We start from the raw sequence: 17,112 nt of genomic DNA, 5'->3' as shown, positions 1-17,112 counted from the left end.
GTTTCTGCTGGGCGGAGTGTGTGTGTGTGTGTGTGTGTGTGTGAGAGAGAGAGAGAGAGAGAAAGAGAGAGAGAGTCAATAAATGAGGAATGAATAGTATGTTTTGAAAAAACTTGTCTCAAGTATACTGCTGATTCGGATTTGTTGAACGACTACAGTCTTGAAACTCTGCTAGAGAGAGGGGTGCTTGGAAGAGTCCATGTAGCGTAGCACGGCCTTTTAAACATATATTGTGTATATCATGGTGTCTAATTATTGGCGTTTAAATGTAGAGTTTCTATAGATTGTGTCTGAATATACTTTTGTGTGTGGTAATACAGTGCAAGTAAAACTTGATTTATATAGCATCTTTTAAAAGTGTTTACAAAATACTTCACAGAGAGACTTTATATATTCAAACACTATTTATACACATACTGTAATTCATGATGTATAAACAGCGTCTGAGTACAGTGAGGTGTGTAGTAAATATGTAAGTTGTATTTGATGAACAGGTGAGTGTAACTGGCGGCCTCTAGCGTTCATGCGTGTCATTGCAGCTGATGTCTGATGCCCTGTGCTTGTTTGATCACATGCACTAAAGTGTTACTTTGTACTGCAGTAAATGCAGCGTGCCTTCAATGTTTGTAGTGCACTAAATGTAGCGTGCGTTCAGTGTTTGTAGTGCAGTAAATGCAGCGTGTGTTCAGTGTTTGTAGTGCAGTAAATGCAGCTGGGTTCAGTGTTTGAACAGCAGTGAATGCAGTGTGTGTTCAGTGTTTGTAGTGCAGTGAATGCAGCATATGTTCAGTGTTTGTAGTGCAGTGAATGCAGCATATGTTCAGTGTTTGTAGTGCAGTGAATGCAGCGTGTGTTCAGTGTTTGAAGTGCAGTGAATTCAGCTTTTGTTCAGTGTTTGTAGTGCAGTGAATGCAGCGTGTGTTCAGTGTTTGTAGTGCAGTAAATGCAGCATGTGTTCAAAGTTTGTAGTACAGTAAATGCTACGTGTGTTCAGTGTTTGTAGTACAGTAAATGCTACGTGTGTTCAGTGTTTGTAGTGCAGTGAATGCAGCGTGTGTTCAGTGTTTGTAGTGCAGTAAATGCAGCATGTGTTCAGTGTTTGTAGTGCAGTGAATGCAGCATATGTTCAGTGTTTGTAGTGCAGTGAATGCAGCATATGTTCAGTGTTTGTAGTGCAGTGAATGCAGCGTGTGTTCAGTGTTTGAAGTGCAGTGAATTCAGCTTTTGTTCAGTGTTTGTAGTGCAGTGAATGCAGCGTGTGTTCAGTGTTTGTAGTGCAGTAAATGCAGCATGTGTTCAAAGTTTGTAGTACAGTAAATGCTACGTGTGTTCAGTGTTTGTAGTACAGTAAATGCTACGTGTGTTCAGTGTTTGTAGTGCAGTGAATGCAGCGTGTGTTCAGTGTTTGTAGTGCAGTAAATGCAGCATGTGTTCAGTGTTTGTAGTGCAGTGAATGCAGCATATGTTCAGTGTTTGTAGTGCAGTGAATGCAGCATATGTTCAGTGTTTGTAGTGCAGTGAATGCAGCGTGTGTTCAGTGTTTGAAGTGCAGTGAATTCAGCTTTTGTTCAGTGTTTGTAGTGCAGTGAATGCAGCGTGTGTTCAGTGTTTGTAGTGCAGTAAATGCAGCATGTGTTCAAAGTTTGTAGTACAGTAAATGCTACGTGTGTTCAGTGTTTGTAGTACAGTAAATGCTACGTGTGTTCAGTGTTTGTAGTGCAGTGAATGCAGCGTGTGTTCAGTGTTTGTAGTGCAGTAAATGCAGCATGTGTTCAAAGTTTGTAGTACAGTAAATGCTACGTGTGTTCAGTGTTTGTAGTGCAGTAAATGCAGCATGTGTTCAAAGTTTGTAGTACAGTAAATGCTACGTGTGTTCAGTGTTTGTAGTGCAGTGAATGCAGCATGTGTTCAAAGTTTGTAGTACAGTAAATGCTACGTGTGTTCAGTGTTTGTAGTGCAGTAAATGCAGCATGTGTTCAAAGTTTGTAGTACAGTAAATGCTACGTGTGTTCAGTGTTTGTAGTGCAGTGAATGCAGCATGTGTTCAAAGTTTGTAGTACAGTAAATGCTACGTGTGTTCAGTGTTTGTAGTGCAGTAAATGCAGCGTGTGTTCAAAGTTTGTAGTGCAGTAAATGCTACGTGTGTTCAGTGTTTGTAGTGCAGTGAATGCTACGTGTGTTCAGTGTTTGTAGTGCAGTGAATGCAGCGTGTGTTCAGTGTTTGTAGTGCAGTAAATGCTACGTGTGTTCAGTGTTTGTAGTGCAGTGAATGCAGCGTGTGTTCAGTGTTTGTAGTGCAGTAAATGCTACGTGTGTTCAGTGTTTGTAGTGCAGTGAATGCAGCGTGTGTTCAGTGTTTGTAGTGCAGTAAATGCAGCATGTGTTCAAAGTTTGTAGTACAGTAAATGCTACGTGTGTTCAGTGTTTGTAGTGCAGTGAATGCAGCGTGTGTTCAGTGTTTGTAGTACAGTAAATGCAGCATGTGTTCAAAGTTTGTAGTACAGTAAATGCTACGTGTGTTCAGTGTTTGTAGTGCAGTAAATGCAGCATGTGTTCAAAGTTTGTAGTACAGTAAATGCTACGTGTGTTCAGTGTTTGTAGTGCAGTAAATGCAGCATGTGTTCAAAGTTTGTAGTACAGTAAATGCTACGTGTGTTCAGTGTTTGTAGTGCAGTAAATGCAGCGTGTGTTCAGTGTTTGTAGTGCAGTAAATGCAGCATTTGTTAAGTGTATGTCTTGTGGCGCAGTTGCAAATTGCACACTTCTGACTGCATGTGAACCAGTGTGCGTGGGTGGGAGGGAAACAATCAATTTCACCCGCCTGAGGTTCATCCGTCCACTCAATATCACTCCATCCACAACAGCTCTCTATCTCTCTCTCTCTCTCTCTCTCTCTCTCTCTGTCTCTCTCTCAGTCAATAAACTACAGCATCACTCTGGACATGATGGATGTTCTGAAGTGTGTCGGAGATGATGGATCATTATCATCTATATAAACACTAATCATCAGTGAGGATGAAGGATGTTTGGGGATCATTAACAGTGTAATCTATACAAACACTAATCATCATCATCATCATCATCATCAGTGTTTGTGGATGATTGTCCTGCTGATCGTGAAATGATGGGTGTGAATCAATCGTGCAGATCGTCAGTGTTTGATGAAGATGAGGAGGGTGAGGAAGAGCTCTTCACATAACAGAAACGTAGAGTGTTTATAGGAACAGTTCAAAGTTTGAAATATTACATCTCATTTAATACTGAACACAGTTGTTCCTCCTGGTTTGAAAGTACTTGTTATTAATAAGTGCTGCTGGGAATGTTTATAATTATTTCTTCTAATTGTTAACCTGTGGAAGAGTTGAATTGTGAGTTGAAACAGCTTCAGAAGTGTATTGAATTGAATATTAATATTGTTTTCTGTAGGAAAATATTGTTAGATTTTCAAACTTTCAAAAGGACAGAAACTGGAATAATTTTTATCAGTGATTCAGTAGATATGGAGAAAAGTCTTCATATGTTCTGACTATGATGGATATTTATAGTATATATAGGAGGTTCTTCACTTACACATCAGGTCTGTATTGAGGTGCTGCTGAAGAGGATTTGCTGGTGTTTTCTCAACATTGACAGCTAGAGTTCAGAGTTCATGAGTTTCAGTTATGACTTCCAAACAGCACATCTGTAAGATTTATAACAATGGGTTAGATTATTTAATGGTTTAGGTAAGGATGGCTGTGATTGGTTAGTTGGTATATAATTATATGTATTTATTGTATGCGGTTTGAAAATGAACATATATTGAGTGCATAGAAGTATATTTGCATGATTTTTTCTCTGTTGTTCACTGATGGTAACAATAAACTAATTTGAAGATGATCATAAACAGCAGGTGTGTGTGTGTGTGTGTGTGTGTGTGTATGTAAGTGTGTGTGTAAGTGTGTGTGAGAAACACACACACACACACTTACCTATGTCATTCAAACACAATGAAAAACATTGCTGTGTGTGCAGCTGTTTCATCCTGAACACATCTAAGTGTCAACACATCAATTATTCACACAGAGATTGTGTGTGTGTGTGTGTGTGTGTGTGTGTGTGTGTGTGTGTGTGTTTTCTCTTCTAGTTTCCTTTGACCACTTTCAGATTCTCAGGGCCATTGGGAAGGGAAGCTTTGGAAAGGTGAGACACACAAATACACACATCATAACTCTCTTTTGAAGGCTGTGATAAAATGTAAAATGAGGATTTTCCTCTTCTGTTTTAATGCCAGTTTTCCGTTTGTCTTCATATAATGTGTGTGGTGTTTTTCAGCCATTAATAATGTGAATAAAATGGAGGGAAAGAATCAGTGTATTTTCAGTGTCTTCTTTCATCTCTTTTCATGTAGTTTTGCTGGAGGCTGCAGTACATTAGCGTTCTCTTCTCTTTCTATTTGTGTAAAGCAGAAGTAAAGCTGATGTATGTATGAGATATTTTTAGCTTGAGTTTTAATGTGTTTTTATCAGCGTTAGGATAGGTTAGGTTAACATTTAATATTACATACTATTTAATTGCATACCTGAGGTATTGGTAATGGATGTCAAATATATCTCACACATATACATCATACATGTCATACATGTCATACATGTGCTGGTTTAATACTGTTATGAATCTTTGATAATTATTTATAAAAGTAGCCCCATCTTTGTCAGGCTGATAAATAACTTGCTCGTGATCTATAGTCTTCACTGGTGTGACATGTGGTTTGGTGTTTTTTATGGTCTGCAGGTGTGTATCGTACAGAAGAAAGACTCGCAGCAGCTGTATGCCATGAAATACATGAACAAACAGACGTGCATCGAAAGAAACGTAATCACTAATGTCCTGAGAGAACTACAGCTGATGCAGCGACTCCAACATCCATTCCTCGTCAACCTCTGGTGACACACACACACACTCACACACACTCACACTCTCACACACACACACACACCCACACACACACACTCTCACACACACACACACACACACACACACACACACTCCCACACACACACTCACACTCACACACGCATACACACACACACACACGCACACACACACACGCACACACACATTCACACTCTCACACACACACACACACCCACACACACACACTCACACACACACACACACACACACACACACACCACACACACACACTCACACTCACACTCACACACACACACACACACACACTCTCACACACACACGCACACACACACACACACACACACACACACACACACCCACACACTCACACTCACACGCACACACACCCACACACACACACTCACACTCACACACGCACACACACACACACACGCACACACACACACGCACACACATGTTGGGCCTCATGTATTCAGATAGAAGACAAAGGCAGGCCTAACAGTCGTAAAACCTAACTCAGCCCCCACACATTCCATGTCGTAAATTTTACTGATAAAAATCGCGCCAAAATCAAACAAAGGGAGTCCAAAACAGACTACAGATCCAGGAAGCCTTGCTCACTAAAGGATCGAGCTCTCAACTCCTATTGGCTGAGGCACACAACAGAACGTCCCTCAAACATGACATCATCAGGACTTCAAATAATTCTGAAATGCTTCCAGAGTTGCTTCCAGCGACTTAGTTCACCGAATACGGACGTAGCTTTTTGCTGCTCTCCGGTGCAACCTCGTGGCTTAAGGAAGTAATGTCCGACTTGAAACTGTAGCCATACAATCTCCATCTCGCTGGACAAGTTGAGATTACTCTGGGTTCAACCAAACACTCTAACGGATCCGAAGGAGACCACCGAGCAATCCGCATCTTCATTTGTTTGCCTACAGAAGTGAAGAGATTAAAGATTTCTCTTCCATCTTCAATCAAGTCGACATTTCTGAGTTCTCCGCCAGCCCGCCAAGAATCAACAGCCGTACCGCCCACCAACAGAGCGAGGAAACGGCCTCCCGTCATCACCTGAGCCTCGAGGAACCGGGTCAAAGTTAAAGGATGGATGAACACACATTCTACCTGTGTCCTCATGCGATTCAAGTAAGAGGTTTACGTCTGGGCAGAGATAGAATATTATAGCGTGTTATTCTTGTGTTTCAAGGTTTTTGCTTGTACAGTTTACGGACCGCCATGTCCGCTCATTATTAATACTCAGGGTATTAATTATCACGAATTTGTTTTGCTGTATTTTGATCCAAACAAATTGGATTGTTGTGCATTTTCGCCATCGCGGGTGAGACAGAAACTGAGTTCATCCATTAGAGTCAAATAACGCAGGACTTTTACGAGCCCCGCTCATAAAACCGCGTCTCTGAGTGAGTAACACGGCTGCTTTATCTCCAGCTATCATGAAATCAGCTTTCGGGCTGTCACTTAATAATCTCTCTCTCTCTCTCTCTCTCTCTCTCTCTCATTAACCACACTGACACACACACACACACACACACACACACACACACACACACACACACACCTTATGTGTTACAGGATTATTTTTATTTCCATATCTAATCATATCACTGTTTAGTTTGTAGTTGTAAGTCTGAAGTTTATTGACTGCATTGTATTAATTATTAATTGATATTACTGCATAAATAAACTTTGTTTATATTACAAAGAGAAGTGTTTTGGTTTGTTTTGCATACAGCTGTGTCATGCTGATGGGATGTCAGTGCTCGGATTCAAACCTTCATTCATTGTTTTTTTTCCAAAAATTGATATTCTTCGGATGTCGATTTTCCTAAGAAAACAATCTAATATTTAGACTGTTTTAATATTCGGTTATTAGTCCCTTATTTCAGGGTGGTGCCCCGGCAATATTAATCCTTAATAATATTCTATTGATTTTTGATAATTGATGATTATCTTTGATGATTGTTGAATTTGAATGATCAATAAGCTAGTATTAATTTTAATTAATGTTTCATCGATGTTAACAATTAACGATTATCTTTGCTAACTGTTGATTTAAAGGATTTAAAAAAGCTAACATTGATTCTCATCAATGTTCTGTTGATTTAAATAATTAATGACTATCTTTGATAATTATTAATTATTGCTAATAACCAAACTTGCTCCTAAACATAGCACACTACATTTACTGGAGTCCCATATGAGGTTTTAATAAATTAGATCCAATTAATTAATTTAAATATTGATTAATAACTACAGAAATAATTATTAATTATTTCTGATTGTAACACTGATCTAAACAACCAGTAAAGCCCTACATAATAATTGGTGCCCCGTGTGAGGCATCCTACGTGCCAGTTCTGTCACAGTGTGTATGCATAAGAATCCAAAGTAATAACTTGAAATCCTATTTCAAAGTTTGGTTCTGTTTGACAATTTACTTCTCAAAACTTGCCAAACATAAACCAGTGTGGTGTGAAAGTGCTCTTAAGAGTGAATTAGGGGTTGGTAAATTTACTATTGTCTGCTTAAAATCTGCTGTTGTTGTTGTTATTTAACTCCTAACGCTTTCATCTAAATGTTACAGAGAGGTGCCAAGTCACTTCATTGACGTCCACCAAAGAGAGAACACAGTGAAACGTGCACATTACATTACAGTAGCCCGTAAGCCACAGGTTGAAGCCTCTCAACTGTGCCTTCGTGTTAGCCTTATATCAACTGTAAAACAACAAGCTGTCAGAGCCACTATCACAAGAATTTTTACGGCCCCAGTAAAATGAGTCACCAATCGCCCTGCGTGATTGGAGCTAAAGCTCCACAGAGGTTAGTCGACCCAGCACTGCAAGATGTAGTTGCTGCTGTCCTCCATCTCTCCATAGAGGAGAGAAATAACCTTAACGGCTACAATGTTAGTCGTTGTGATGAAGCATTGCAGGAACTAGTTGATTATGTCAACAACCCGGTCGGGAAGCCAATGCACACAATCCTGGACCTGGTGGGCCAAATGTTCCTTCTTCATCACCGCAAAACCCAACTGCAAACCGCCGAGTACCAGGCCCAGCTCGCACAGTTGCAGAGCAGCTATCAAGTGGTGCAGAAGGAAAATCTCAGCCTGCACCAAGAAATTAGGTGCACTCAAGCTGAGAAAGTCCAGGCACAGGAAAATAATGGCCGGATGCAGGAGGAAAACAAAGCCCTGCGCAGGCAGCTTCAAGCTGCCCAGTTAAAAGTAGAGTCAGATCAGGTAAGTGCAGCTGAAACACACAGCACAACATCTGACATAAAAGAGGGCTCCCTTTTTAGCGCTACGCGTAGAAATGTGCCCCTGAGAAACCCAGGAACACACGCTAGGAGCCGAGCTGCCCCTAGTGGTACAGTCTCTGACTTCATCCTCCAAGACACCTTTCAAAATCCTCCAGCGGCCCGCTGGTTGAATGCAGGTGCCCCTCCTTATAGTTGCCCTCCTCAGTCAGTTTTCAGTCACGCCACCTTGCGTTTCAAACTGACTGATTCCACACCACAAAGGGGGGACAATTATTTTCAAGCACAGAGTGGTGTAAGCGGCTCAAAGATCCCATTAGCCAGGAAGCTGTACGCAACCCGGGGTCCACCCCCACACGTCGACTGGACTCCTTCCCCGCCACGAAGGGGAGGAAGTCGTCCTCATCGCTATAGCGATCCGAATGACTATGATGTTTCGGATGACTCGGACGACCCGTGGTCATACCGACACCAACGCTTGCGCATCCGACAACTCGAGTCCCTTGCAGGGGACATAGAATGCTTTGACCCAAGTAATCAAGATTCAAACATCGACAATTATCTTAGGGAAATTGAGCACTGCCTGATTGATTTGCCTTATGCTTCATCGCGCGAAAAACTCAAGCTTATATGGAAGACCACGGTAAGGAGTGTCCATGCGTTCATGGAAACACTACCGACTGGTACACGAAACCGCTACTCAGCTCTGTGTAAAGTCCTACGCGAGGAGTATTCGCTGTATATCGACGAAGCCTCCGCTACCATTGCTGCTTTCGCCATCACCCAGAAGAGGCACGAGCCTCCGCGTGAGTATTATAGACACCTGAGAACCACGTACTTCCAAGGAAGTAACGAACCAGGTCTGGAGGAGGAACGAGCTTTCAAGTCTCTTTTCCTTCACAACCTCCATGAGTGCGTGTGATATGACGTGATGATGCACTGCAGAATGGGCAACCCCACCATGCAGGAAATCAGAAGATACGCGCAACTGGCATGGGAGACATGCGTGCGCCCTGCCCGAGGGCACGAAGGCAATGCCAGAGCCCTGGGGATCCAAGCTTCATATGCAGACCTAGCGCTTGAAGGCAACAAAATGCCTCGCGTTAAGGTGAATGCTAGAACAGGACCCCAGAGGCGCCGATCACCCCGCCAGCAGGGTAAGCAACAGAACCAGGGGGTTGGTGACCAGACACACCCCCAGGGTCACGGCAGGCCTAAACAACAAAACGTTCGCTGGCTGAAAAGAAATGCGCGTTTCGAACGAAAACCCAAACAAGAAGGTGAGTGGGTAGGCAAGGTTTCAAATCCCCTCAGAGAACAAGACTTGAGAGAGGAAATGGAGGATATTAGGAGACGCTTGACTGAGTTGGTAACTAAGCTTGACATGCTCCGTTGTTCACCAGGTCCATCGACCTCCTCAAAGGAACACGGCGCTGAAACCCCGTCAGTATGACTAGACGATGTCCCCCTCCCATTAACACCAAAGTTTACTTTGTAGGTCGGGAAAAGGGGAACAGTGTCCAAGTTGCTCCCCAAAACAGTCACTCCTAACATGCCACACCCTCCTTTTCTGACCTTCTTAGGCAATCTGTACCGTAAGGGCAACGCCTGACACATGGGTCATTCATTCCGCTTCCGCACTACTCAACACCGGTTCTGAAATAGTCTAATGGGTTCCAACACCTTCGCAGAGGTGGCTAGAGCAAAGCTCTCCCTTGGCAAACCGTTATAGACAGAGACCTGCAACGTAAGCATCACAAGCTACACACAAGATAGGTCGTCTATCACAAAACGGGCCTAAATTGACACCTTTCAAGGGATGATGCTAACAGACCCTGTTTACATATGTCCCATTAATACGGAACCACTGTTAGTTGGCCAGGACCTACTGAACCGATTGGCTCCGCTCATTGACTGCCGTCGTGGACACATGTGGGCTCAGGTTGACATACCGAGACCACTTGGTCCAGAAAACAGTTCGCCAGCTTCAGATACCACTTCGCCATCGTCCAAAATCTAGCAGAGACGATGACTCCAATAAGAACAATTACAGGGCCTGGGTAAAACCCTTCAGGGTACTATAGTCACTGTAAATTTGCACTCTGTTCTTATCAATAACACTTTGCACGCTCTAGGGACTTTGTCAGAGAAAACAATTTATGCATGTATCATTAGAGATCTAATGCAGGACCTCCTCAGGGAAATTAGTTCCTCAGTCAACAGTCTGAGTGGTGGAAGGATTCCAGCTAACTTGGTCTCCCTAGACCTTGTCGAACAAATCCTTAGATCTGCTACTATTTCCGTTGTGCAACCTTCACAGATACACATGGCATATAGTTTTGGCATTGAAATTCCAATCCATGTAAATCCTCAGAACCTCAAAATAGGATTTATCCTCAATCTACCGTCATAGGCAGAATATATATAGACTAAAATCTGTATTTAATGTTGGTTTTCAGAGAGGTAATGCACACATTCACCTCAAAACACCACCAACACTCGCCTACCATGATGAGGACCCCTCGCTCTACCTTATCCCTAACCTAAACATGTGTACCAAGACAAAGTACATTCATTGGGTTTGTAAAACGCAACCCCTTTGTTAGAGAGGTGACTAACTACCTCTGCGGCCAAAGAGCCGAATTCCATGAACAAGTGTCATGATAGCATGTCCATCAAAGATGAAGGAACAGAGACAAAGGTAGAGCGAGCAGGCAGTCGCTGGCTCGTTAACACCAGCCACCGAAGTCATACGACTGCCATGATACAGCCACTAAGCTAAGGCCACTGAACTAAAGCTACCAAACCAAATGGTGTTCTTAATGGTTCCCCAAAGAGCCATCGTGCACACTGACGATATTGTCCTCCATCATCTCAACGTCAACAAACATGACGCAGAAATTGAGATCATGGACACATTTAGAGGTCACAGCCTCACCGTTGATGACACCCTTCAACAGCAGCTTCAGGCTGAAGGGATGGAATTAGTGAAGTTCAGTCTCAAACCGACTGGCTTGACCACTGTATTTCATAGTCACATAAGCAGATCGTCATCTTACCGAGAACACCCTATCAGTTTGGTTGCCCTCTGGCTTCTCCTTAGTGGTTGGATCATCATCGCAATTATTGCACACGCCATGTACAGGTACATTCAACACCTACAGGCCAGACTGGACTCACTTCTCATACAGCCGCGTTTTACACACCAGTCTGAGCCCATCCCACAGGTTAACCCCAATCATTTCCAAGGATAAGCCTTTTAACCTTTAACCCTCCTTTCCTCTAACATTTTGTTCCTAGTAACCAATGTCAGGTTCTACTTTGATTTTGTGTTATGACCAAAGAACAATAAAGGATTGTGTTATGGTTAATGCTGTGCCTTCCAGTAACTTGAAATGTTTATGTGTGATGAATGTAGTTTTAGATTTAGCTAGAAGTTCTATGCCCAGATGTGCCTCAATCTCTGTCCAGACGATAAAGCCTCTGTGAACACTAATGAACTGTATGGACTGTGCAACCATTTTTCTTTCCTATCAGGAATACATGGATGGTGTAACCCACAGGTTACTGTGAACCGACAAGAACTGTTCGGCCCTTCAGTTGCTCTACAGATGCTGGACGACAACCAACTCTTCAGAACAAAGGGGGGAATGCTGGGCCTCATGTATTCAGATAGAAGACAAAGGCAGGCCTAACAGTCGTAAAACCTAACTCAGCCCCCACACATTCCATGTCATAAATTTTACTGATAAAAATCGCGCCAAAATCAAACAAAGGGAGTCCAAAACAGACTACAGATCCAGGAAGCCTTGCTCACTAAAGGATCGAGCTCTCAACTCCTATTGGATGAGGCACACGACAGAACGTCCCTCAAACATGACATCATCAGGACTTCAAATAATTCTGAAATGCTTCCAGAGTTGCTTCCAGCGACTTAGTTCACCGAATACGGACGTAGTTTTTGCTGCTCTCCGGTGCAACCTCGTGGCTTAAGGAAGTAATGTCCGACTTGAAACTGTAGCCATACAATCTCCATCTCGCTGGACAAGTTGAGATTACTCTGTGTTCAACCGAACACTCTAACGGATCCGAAGGAGACCACCGAGCAATCCGCATCTTCATTTGTTTGCCTACAGAAGTGAAGAGATTAAAGATTTCTCTTCCATCTTCAATCAAGTCGACATTTCTGAGTTCTCCGCCAGCCCGCCAAGAATCAATAGCCGTACCGCCCGCCAACAGAGCGAGGAAACGGCCTCCCGTCATCACCTGAGCCTCGAGGAACGGGGTCAAAGTTAAAGGATGGATGAACACACATTCTACCTGTGTCCTCATGCGATTCAAGTAAGAGGTTACGTCTGGGCAGAGATAGAATATTATAGCGTGTTATTCTTGTGTTTCAAGGTTTTTGCTTGTACAGTTTACGGACCGCCATGTCCGCTCATTATTAATACTCAGGGTATTAATTATCACGAATTTGTTTTGCTGTATTTTGATCCAAACAAATTGGATTGTTGTGCATTTTCGCCATCGCGGGTGAGACAGAAACTGAGTTCATCCATTAGAGTCAAATAACGCAGGACTTTTACGAGCCCCGCTCATAAAACCACGTCTCTGAGTGAGTAACACGGCTGCTTTATCTCCAGCTATCGCGAAATCAGCTTTCGGGCTGTCACTTAATAATCTCTCTCTCTCTCTCTCTCTCTCTCTCTCTCTCTCTCCATTAACCACACTGACACACACACACACACACACACACATACACACACACACACCTTATGTGTTACAGGATTATTTTTATTTCCATATCTAATCATATCACTGTTTAGTTTGTAGTTGTAAGTTGGAAGTTTATTGACTGCATTGTATTAATTATTAATTGATATTACTGCATAAATAAACTTTGTTTATATTACAAAGAGAAGTGTTTTGGTTTGTTTTGCATACAGCTGTGTCATGCTGACGGGATGTCAGTGCTCGGATTCAAACCTTCATTCATTGTTTTTTTTCCAAAAATTGATATTCTTCGGATGTCGATTTTCCTAAGAAAACAATCTAATATTTAGACTGTTTTAATATTCGGTTATTAGTCCCTTATTTCAGGGTGGTGCCCCGTCAATGTTAATCCTTATTAATATTCTATTGATTTTTGATAATTGATGATTATCTTTGATGATTGTTGAATTTGAATGATCAATAAGCTAGTATTAATTTTAATTAATGTTTCATCGATGTTAACAATTAACGATTATCTTTGCTAACTGTTGATTTAAAGGATTTAAAAAAGCTAACATTGATTCTCATCAATGTTCTGTTGATTTAAATAATTAATGACTATCTTTGATAATTATTAATTATTGCTAATAACCAAACTTGCTCCTAAACATAGCACACTACATTTACTGGAGTCCTATATGAGGTTTTAATGAGTTAGATCCAATTAATTAATTTAAATATTAATTAATAACTACAGAAATAATTATTAATTATTTCTGATAGTAACACTGATCTAAACAACCAGTAAAGCCCTACACACACACACACTCACACACACACACACACACATTCACACAGACTGACACACTCACATTCACACACACAGACACACACACACACACTCACATTCACACACACACACTCACACACAAACACACACACACACACACACACTCACATTCACACACACAGACACACACACACTCACACACACGTACACACACACACACACACTCACATTCACACATACAGACTCACATTCACACATACAGACACACTCACACACACACACACACACACACACACTCACATTCACACACACAGACGCACACACACTCACACACAGACACACACACACACACATACAGACACACACACATACACACACACTCACATTCACACACACAGACGCACACACACAAACACACTCACACACACACACACACACACACACACACTCACATTCACACACACAGACGCACACACACTCACACACTCACACTCACACACAAACACACTCACACACACACACACACACACACACACACACACTCACATTCACACACACAGATGCACACACACTCACACTCACGCACACACACACACAGACACACACACACACACACACATTCATGTTTAGAACAGAACGACTTACACACTGAACAGTTAATACTGTTAGAGGTTTGATCGAATCACTGAGCAATATTAATAAAACGCTATAGATTCTCTAAACACTCTTGTCTCTGTCTGCAGGTATTCATTTCAGGATGTGGAGGATATGTTTATGGTGGTGGATTTGTTATCAGGTGGTGATTTGCGGTTTCATTTACAACAGAATGTTCGTTTTAAAGAGGAAATGGTGAAACTGTACGTCTGTGAGCTAGCGTTAGCACTCTGTTACCTGCAGCGTTCGCACGTCATTCATCGGTGAGTACAACCATAATACACCATCTATACTGCACATACTAACTTATACATATTACACACACACTTAAAGATGTGTGTTCTTCTAGTGATATAAAGCCAGACAACATTCTCTTGGATGAACATGGTGAGTTACTCTTCATCATTAATCAAACATAATTCTGTCAGTCTGTTGTTTTAATGACAGTGTGATTTATGTGTAACAGGTCATGTGCACATTACTGATTTTAATGTGGCTACAGTACTAAACGGTTCAGAGAAAGTCACATCTATGGCAGGAACTAAACCATACATCGGTGAGTTTTATATTTTAAAAGTCCTCATGAATTCATATTTATTTACTAAAAACTTCTTTGTTTGACATTCACTCTGAGAGAAACTCTGTGGGGATTAATTGGGCTGGTATTGATACAGATTTCCCGATTTGACTCAATCCCGATTCACAAACTTTCAATTCGATTTAGATTCATTTGGGTATATTTCAATTATAACGTCCATTTTGCTTACATATTTAAAAAATCCTCTCTCAGTTAATGCTGTTAATTATACAGTGGACCTTTTAACTTGGTACATTTCGAAATTTATTTTATCATTAATGTTTCATCATTTCGGTCATATTTTAACTTTTTTTAAATGTACAAATTCCATCAATAAATAATATCTTGAAATTGCATCTTTTATATGGCATGTGTATATATTTTGTTACATGTTTATTGCTTACATGTATAATTTGAACTATTTACAAATATTTACATTGATATGTAGAGCACATGCTAAACCGGTACTGTCTCTTTAAGAATATCATCAGTTCATCAAGTGTCTAACAAAAGTGTTTCGGTTCAGATTTGAACAGCTTCTTTATCTGATCTGTGCAATGTGAGAATGAAATGTTTCTATATTTGTCAAATAGTTTTTGAAAAACACAGCCGTCGTGTTCTCTGGACCAAAGAGGAAAAGGACCATCCAAGCTGTTATCAGCGTCAGGTCCAAAAGCCAGTGTCTGTATGGGCCAGGGGTGTGTCAGTGCCCATGGCATGGGTAACTCACACATCTGTGAGGGCACCATTAATACAGACAGATATGCACACATATTAGAGCAGCATATACTGCCATCCAGCACTGTCTTTTCCAGGGACTTCCCTGCATTTTCCAGCAGGACAACTTCAAACCACATACTGGCCGGATTACAAGTGCATGGCGTTTGAGCGGAGAGTGCGGGTGCTAGATTGGCCTGCAGTCCTGACCATCTCCAATTGAGAATGTGTGGCGCATTATGAAGCGCATTAGATGGCAACGAAGACCCCGTACAGTTGTGCAGCTAAAGACCTGCATAATGGATGAATGGGGGCAAATTCCACTTTCTAAACTTAACAAACTTGTGTCTTCAGTGCCCAAATGCTTAATAAGTGTTATTAGAAGAAATGGTGATGTTTCACAGTGGAAAACACTCGACTGTCCAACTTTTTTGGAGCATTTTGCAATCATCTGATTTGAAATTACTGTACATTTAAAAAAACAAACAATGAAATTCACAAGGTAAAACATCATATAATGTGCTGTAGAGCTTTCAATGTAGCAAAGGGTGATTATAATTTACAAATCACTCAGTTTTGTTTTTATGAGCATTTTTCATACTGTCACAACATTTTTGGAATTGGGGTTGTATTAAAGTTAACAAATGGAACCTTTTGTAAAGCGTTACTGTATAAATGTGTAGTAATGATGTGTGTTTGTAACAGCACCAGAAGTGTTCCAGTCGTGTGTTGATGGTGTTTCTGGGTATTCTTACGCTGTGGATTGGTGGTCTCTCGGTGTCACAGCGTATGAGCTTTTGCGAGGGGCTGTAAGTTTAACTTTAATCAGTGTCAACTTAATCAAATTAAACATTATAATTAACATTAAAACAAATACTATTATATGTTCAAACTGAGAGTTTGAATCAGTTCAGATATTATTAATTCAATATGAACACTGTCAAGCACAAGTCTGACTCTGGGTCATAATTTACACATTTAGTACAGTTAATATTTATGGCATTGTCGAGTTTCATTAGTTTTATATAGAATAGAATATAGAATATTCCTGTAATTAATGTTTAATTGTGATTCAGTTACATCAAAGATAAATTCCTTTCTCATATGGGCTTTTTTCAATTATTTTGTATAAACTGTGATATATTATCTATACTGTGTTCTGAAAACACTTCTATCAGGATTGTACTAAACGCTCGACTAACATTAGTTGAATTGTTTTGGTATTAGATGAGTCCAGCTCATATTACGTGAGTGTTTCTCTGAAGTAAAGATCTTGTACATACTGTATGTGTTTCAGCGCCCGTATGAGATCCACTCCAGCACGACAGTAGGTGATGTCATCAATATATTCCGTGGGCAGCGTGTGTGTTATTCCTCTTACTGGTCAAAAGGAATGACAGATTTACTCCGCAAGGTGAGTTTCATTTTGGAAATTTTACAGATGTTATAAACTGCAACTTTAACA

The 17,112-nt window shown here is 41.1% G+C and overlaps 1 protein-coding gene across 1 annotated transcript in view; it reads left to right on the top strand.

Annotated features, from left to right (window-relative positions):
* Positions 1-3,042: 3,042 nt before the first annotated feature.
* The window catches only part of LOC127412759 (serine/threonine-protein kinase 32B-like), a 19,960-nt gene continuing 5,890 nt past the window's right edge, over positions 3,043-17,112 (top strand). The window contains exons 1-8 of the mRNA XM_051649377.1: positions 3,043-3,176; positions 4,127-4,182; positions 4,774-4,925; positions 14,443-14,616; positions 14,703-14,740; positions 14,820-14,909; positions 16,353-16,456; positions 16,945-17,061. Coding sequence (XP_051505337.1) covers positions 3,122-3,176; positions 4,127-4,182; positions 4,774-4,925; positions 14,443-14,616; positions 14,703-14,740; positions 14,820-14,909; positions 16,353-16,456; positions 16,945-17,061 — 786 coding nt within the window. The 5' untranslated portion in view covers positions 3,043-3,121. The remainder of the gene's footprint in view (positions 3,177-4,126; positions 4,183-4,773; positions 4,926-14,442; positions 14,617-14,702; positions 14,741-14,819; positions 14,910-16,352; positions 16,457-16,944; positions 17,062-17,112) is intronic.

This window comes from Myxocyprinus asiaticus, chromosome 22, assembly GCF_019703515.2.
Source record: "Myxocyprinus asiaticus isolate MX2 ecotype Aquarium Trade chromosome 22, UBuf_Myxa_2, whole genome shotgun sequence".
Lineage (NCBI taxonomy): Eukaryota > Metazoa > Chordata > Actinopteri > Cypriniformes > Catostomidae > Myxocyprinus > Myxocyprinus asiaticus.
Note: the sequence above shows the minus strand (reverse complement) of the source record. Positions and strands in the feature narration are given on the sequence as shown.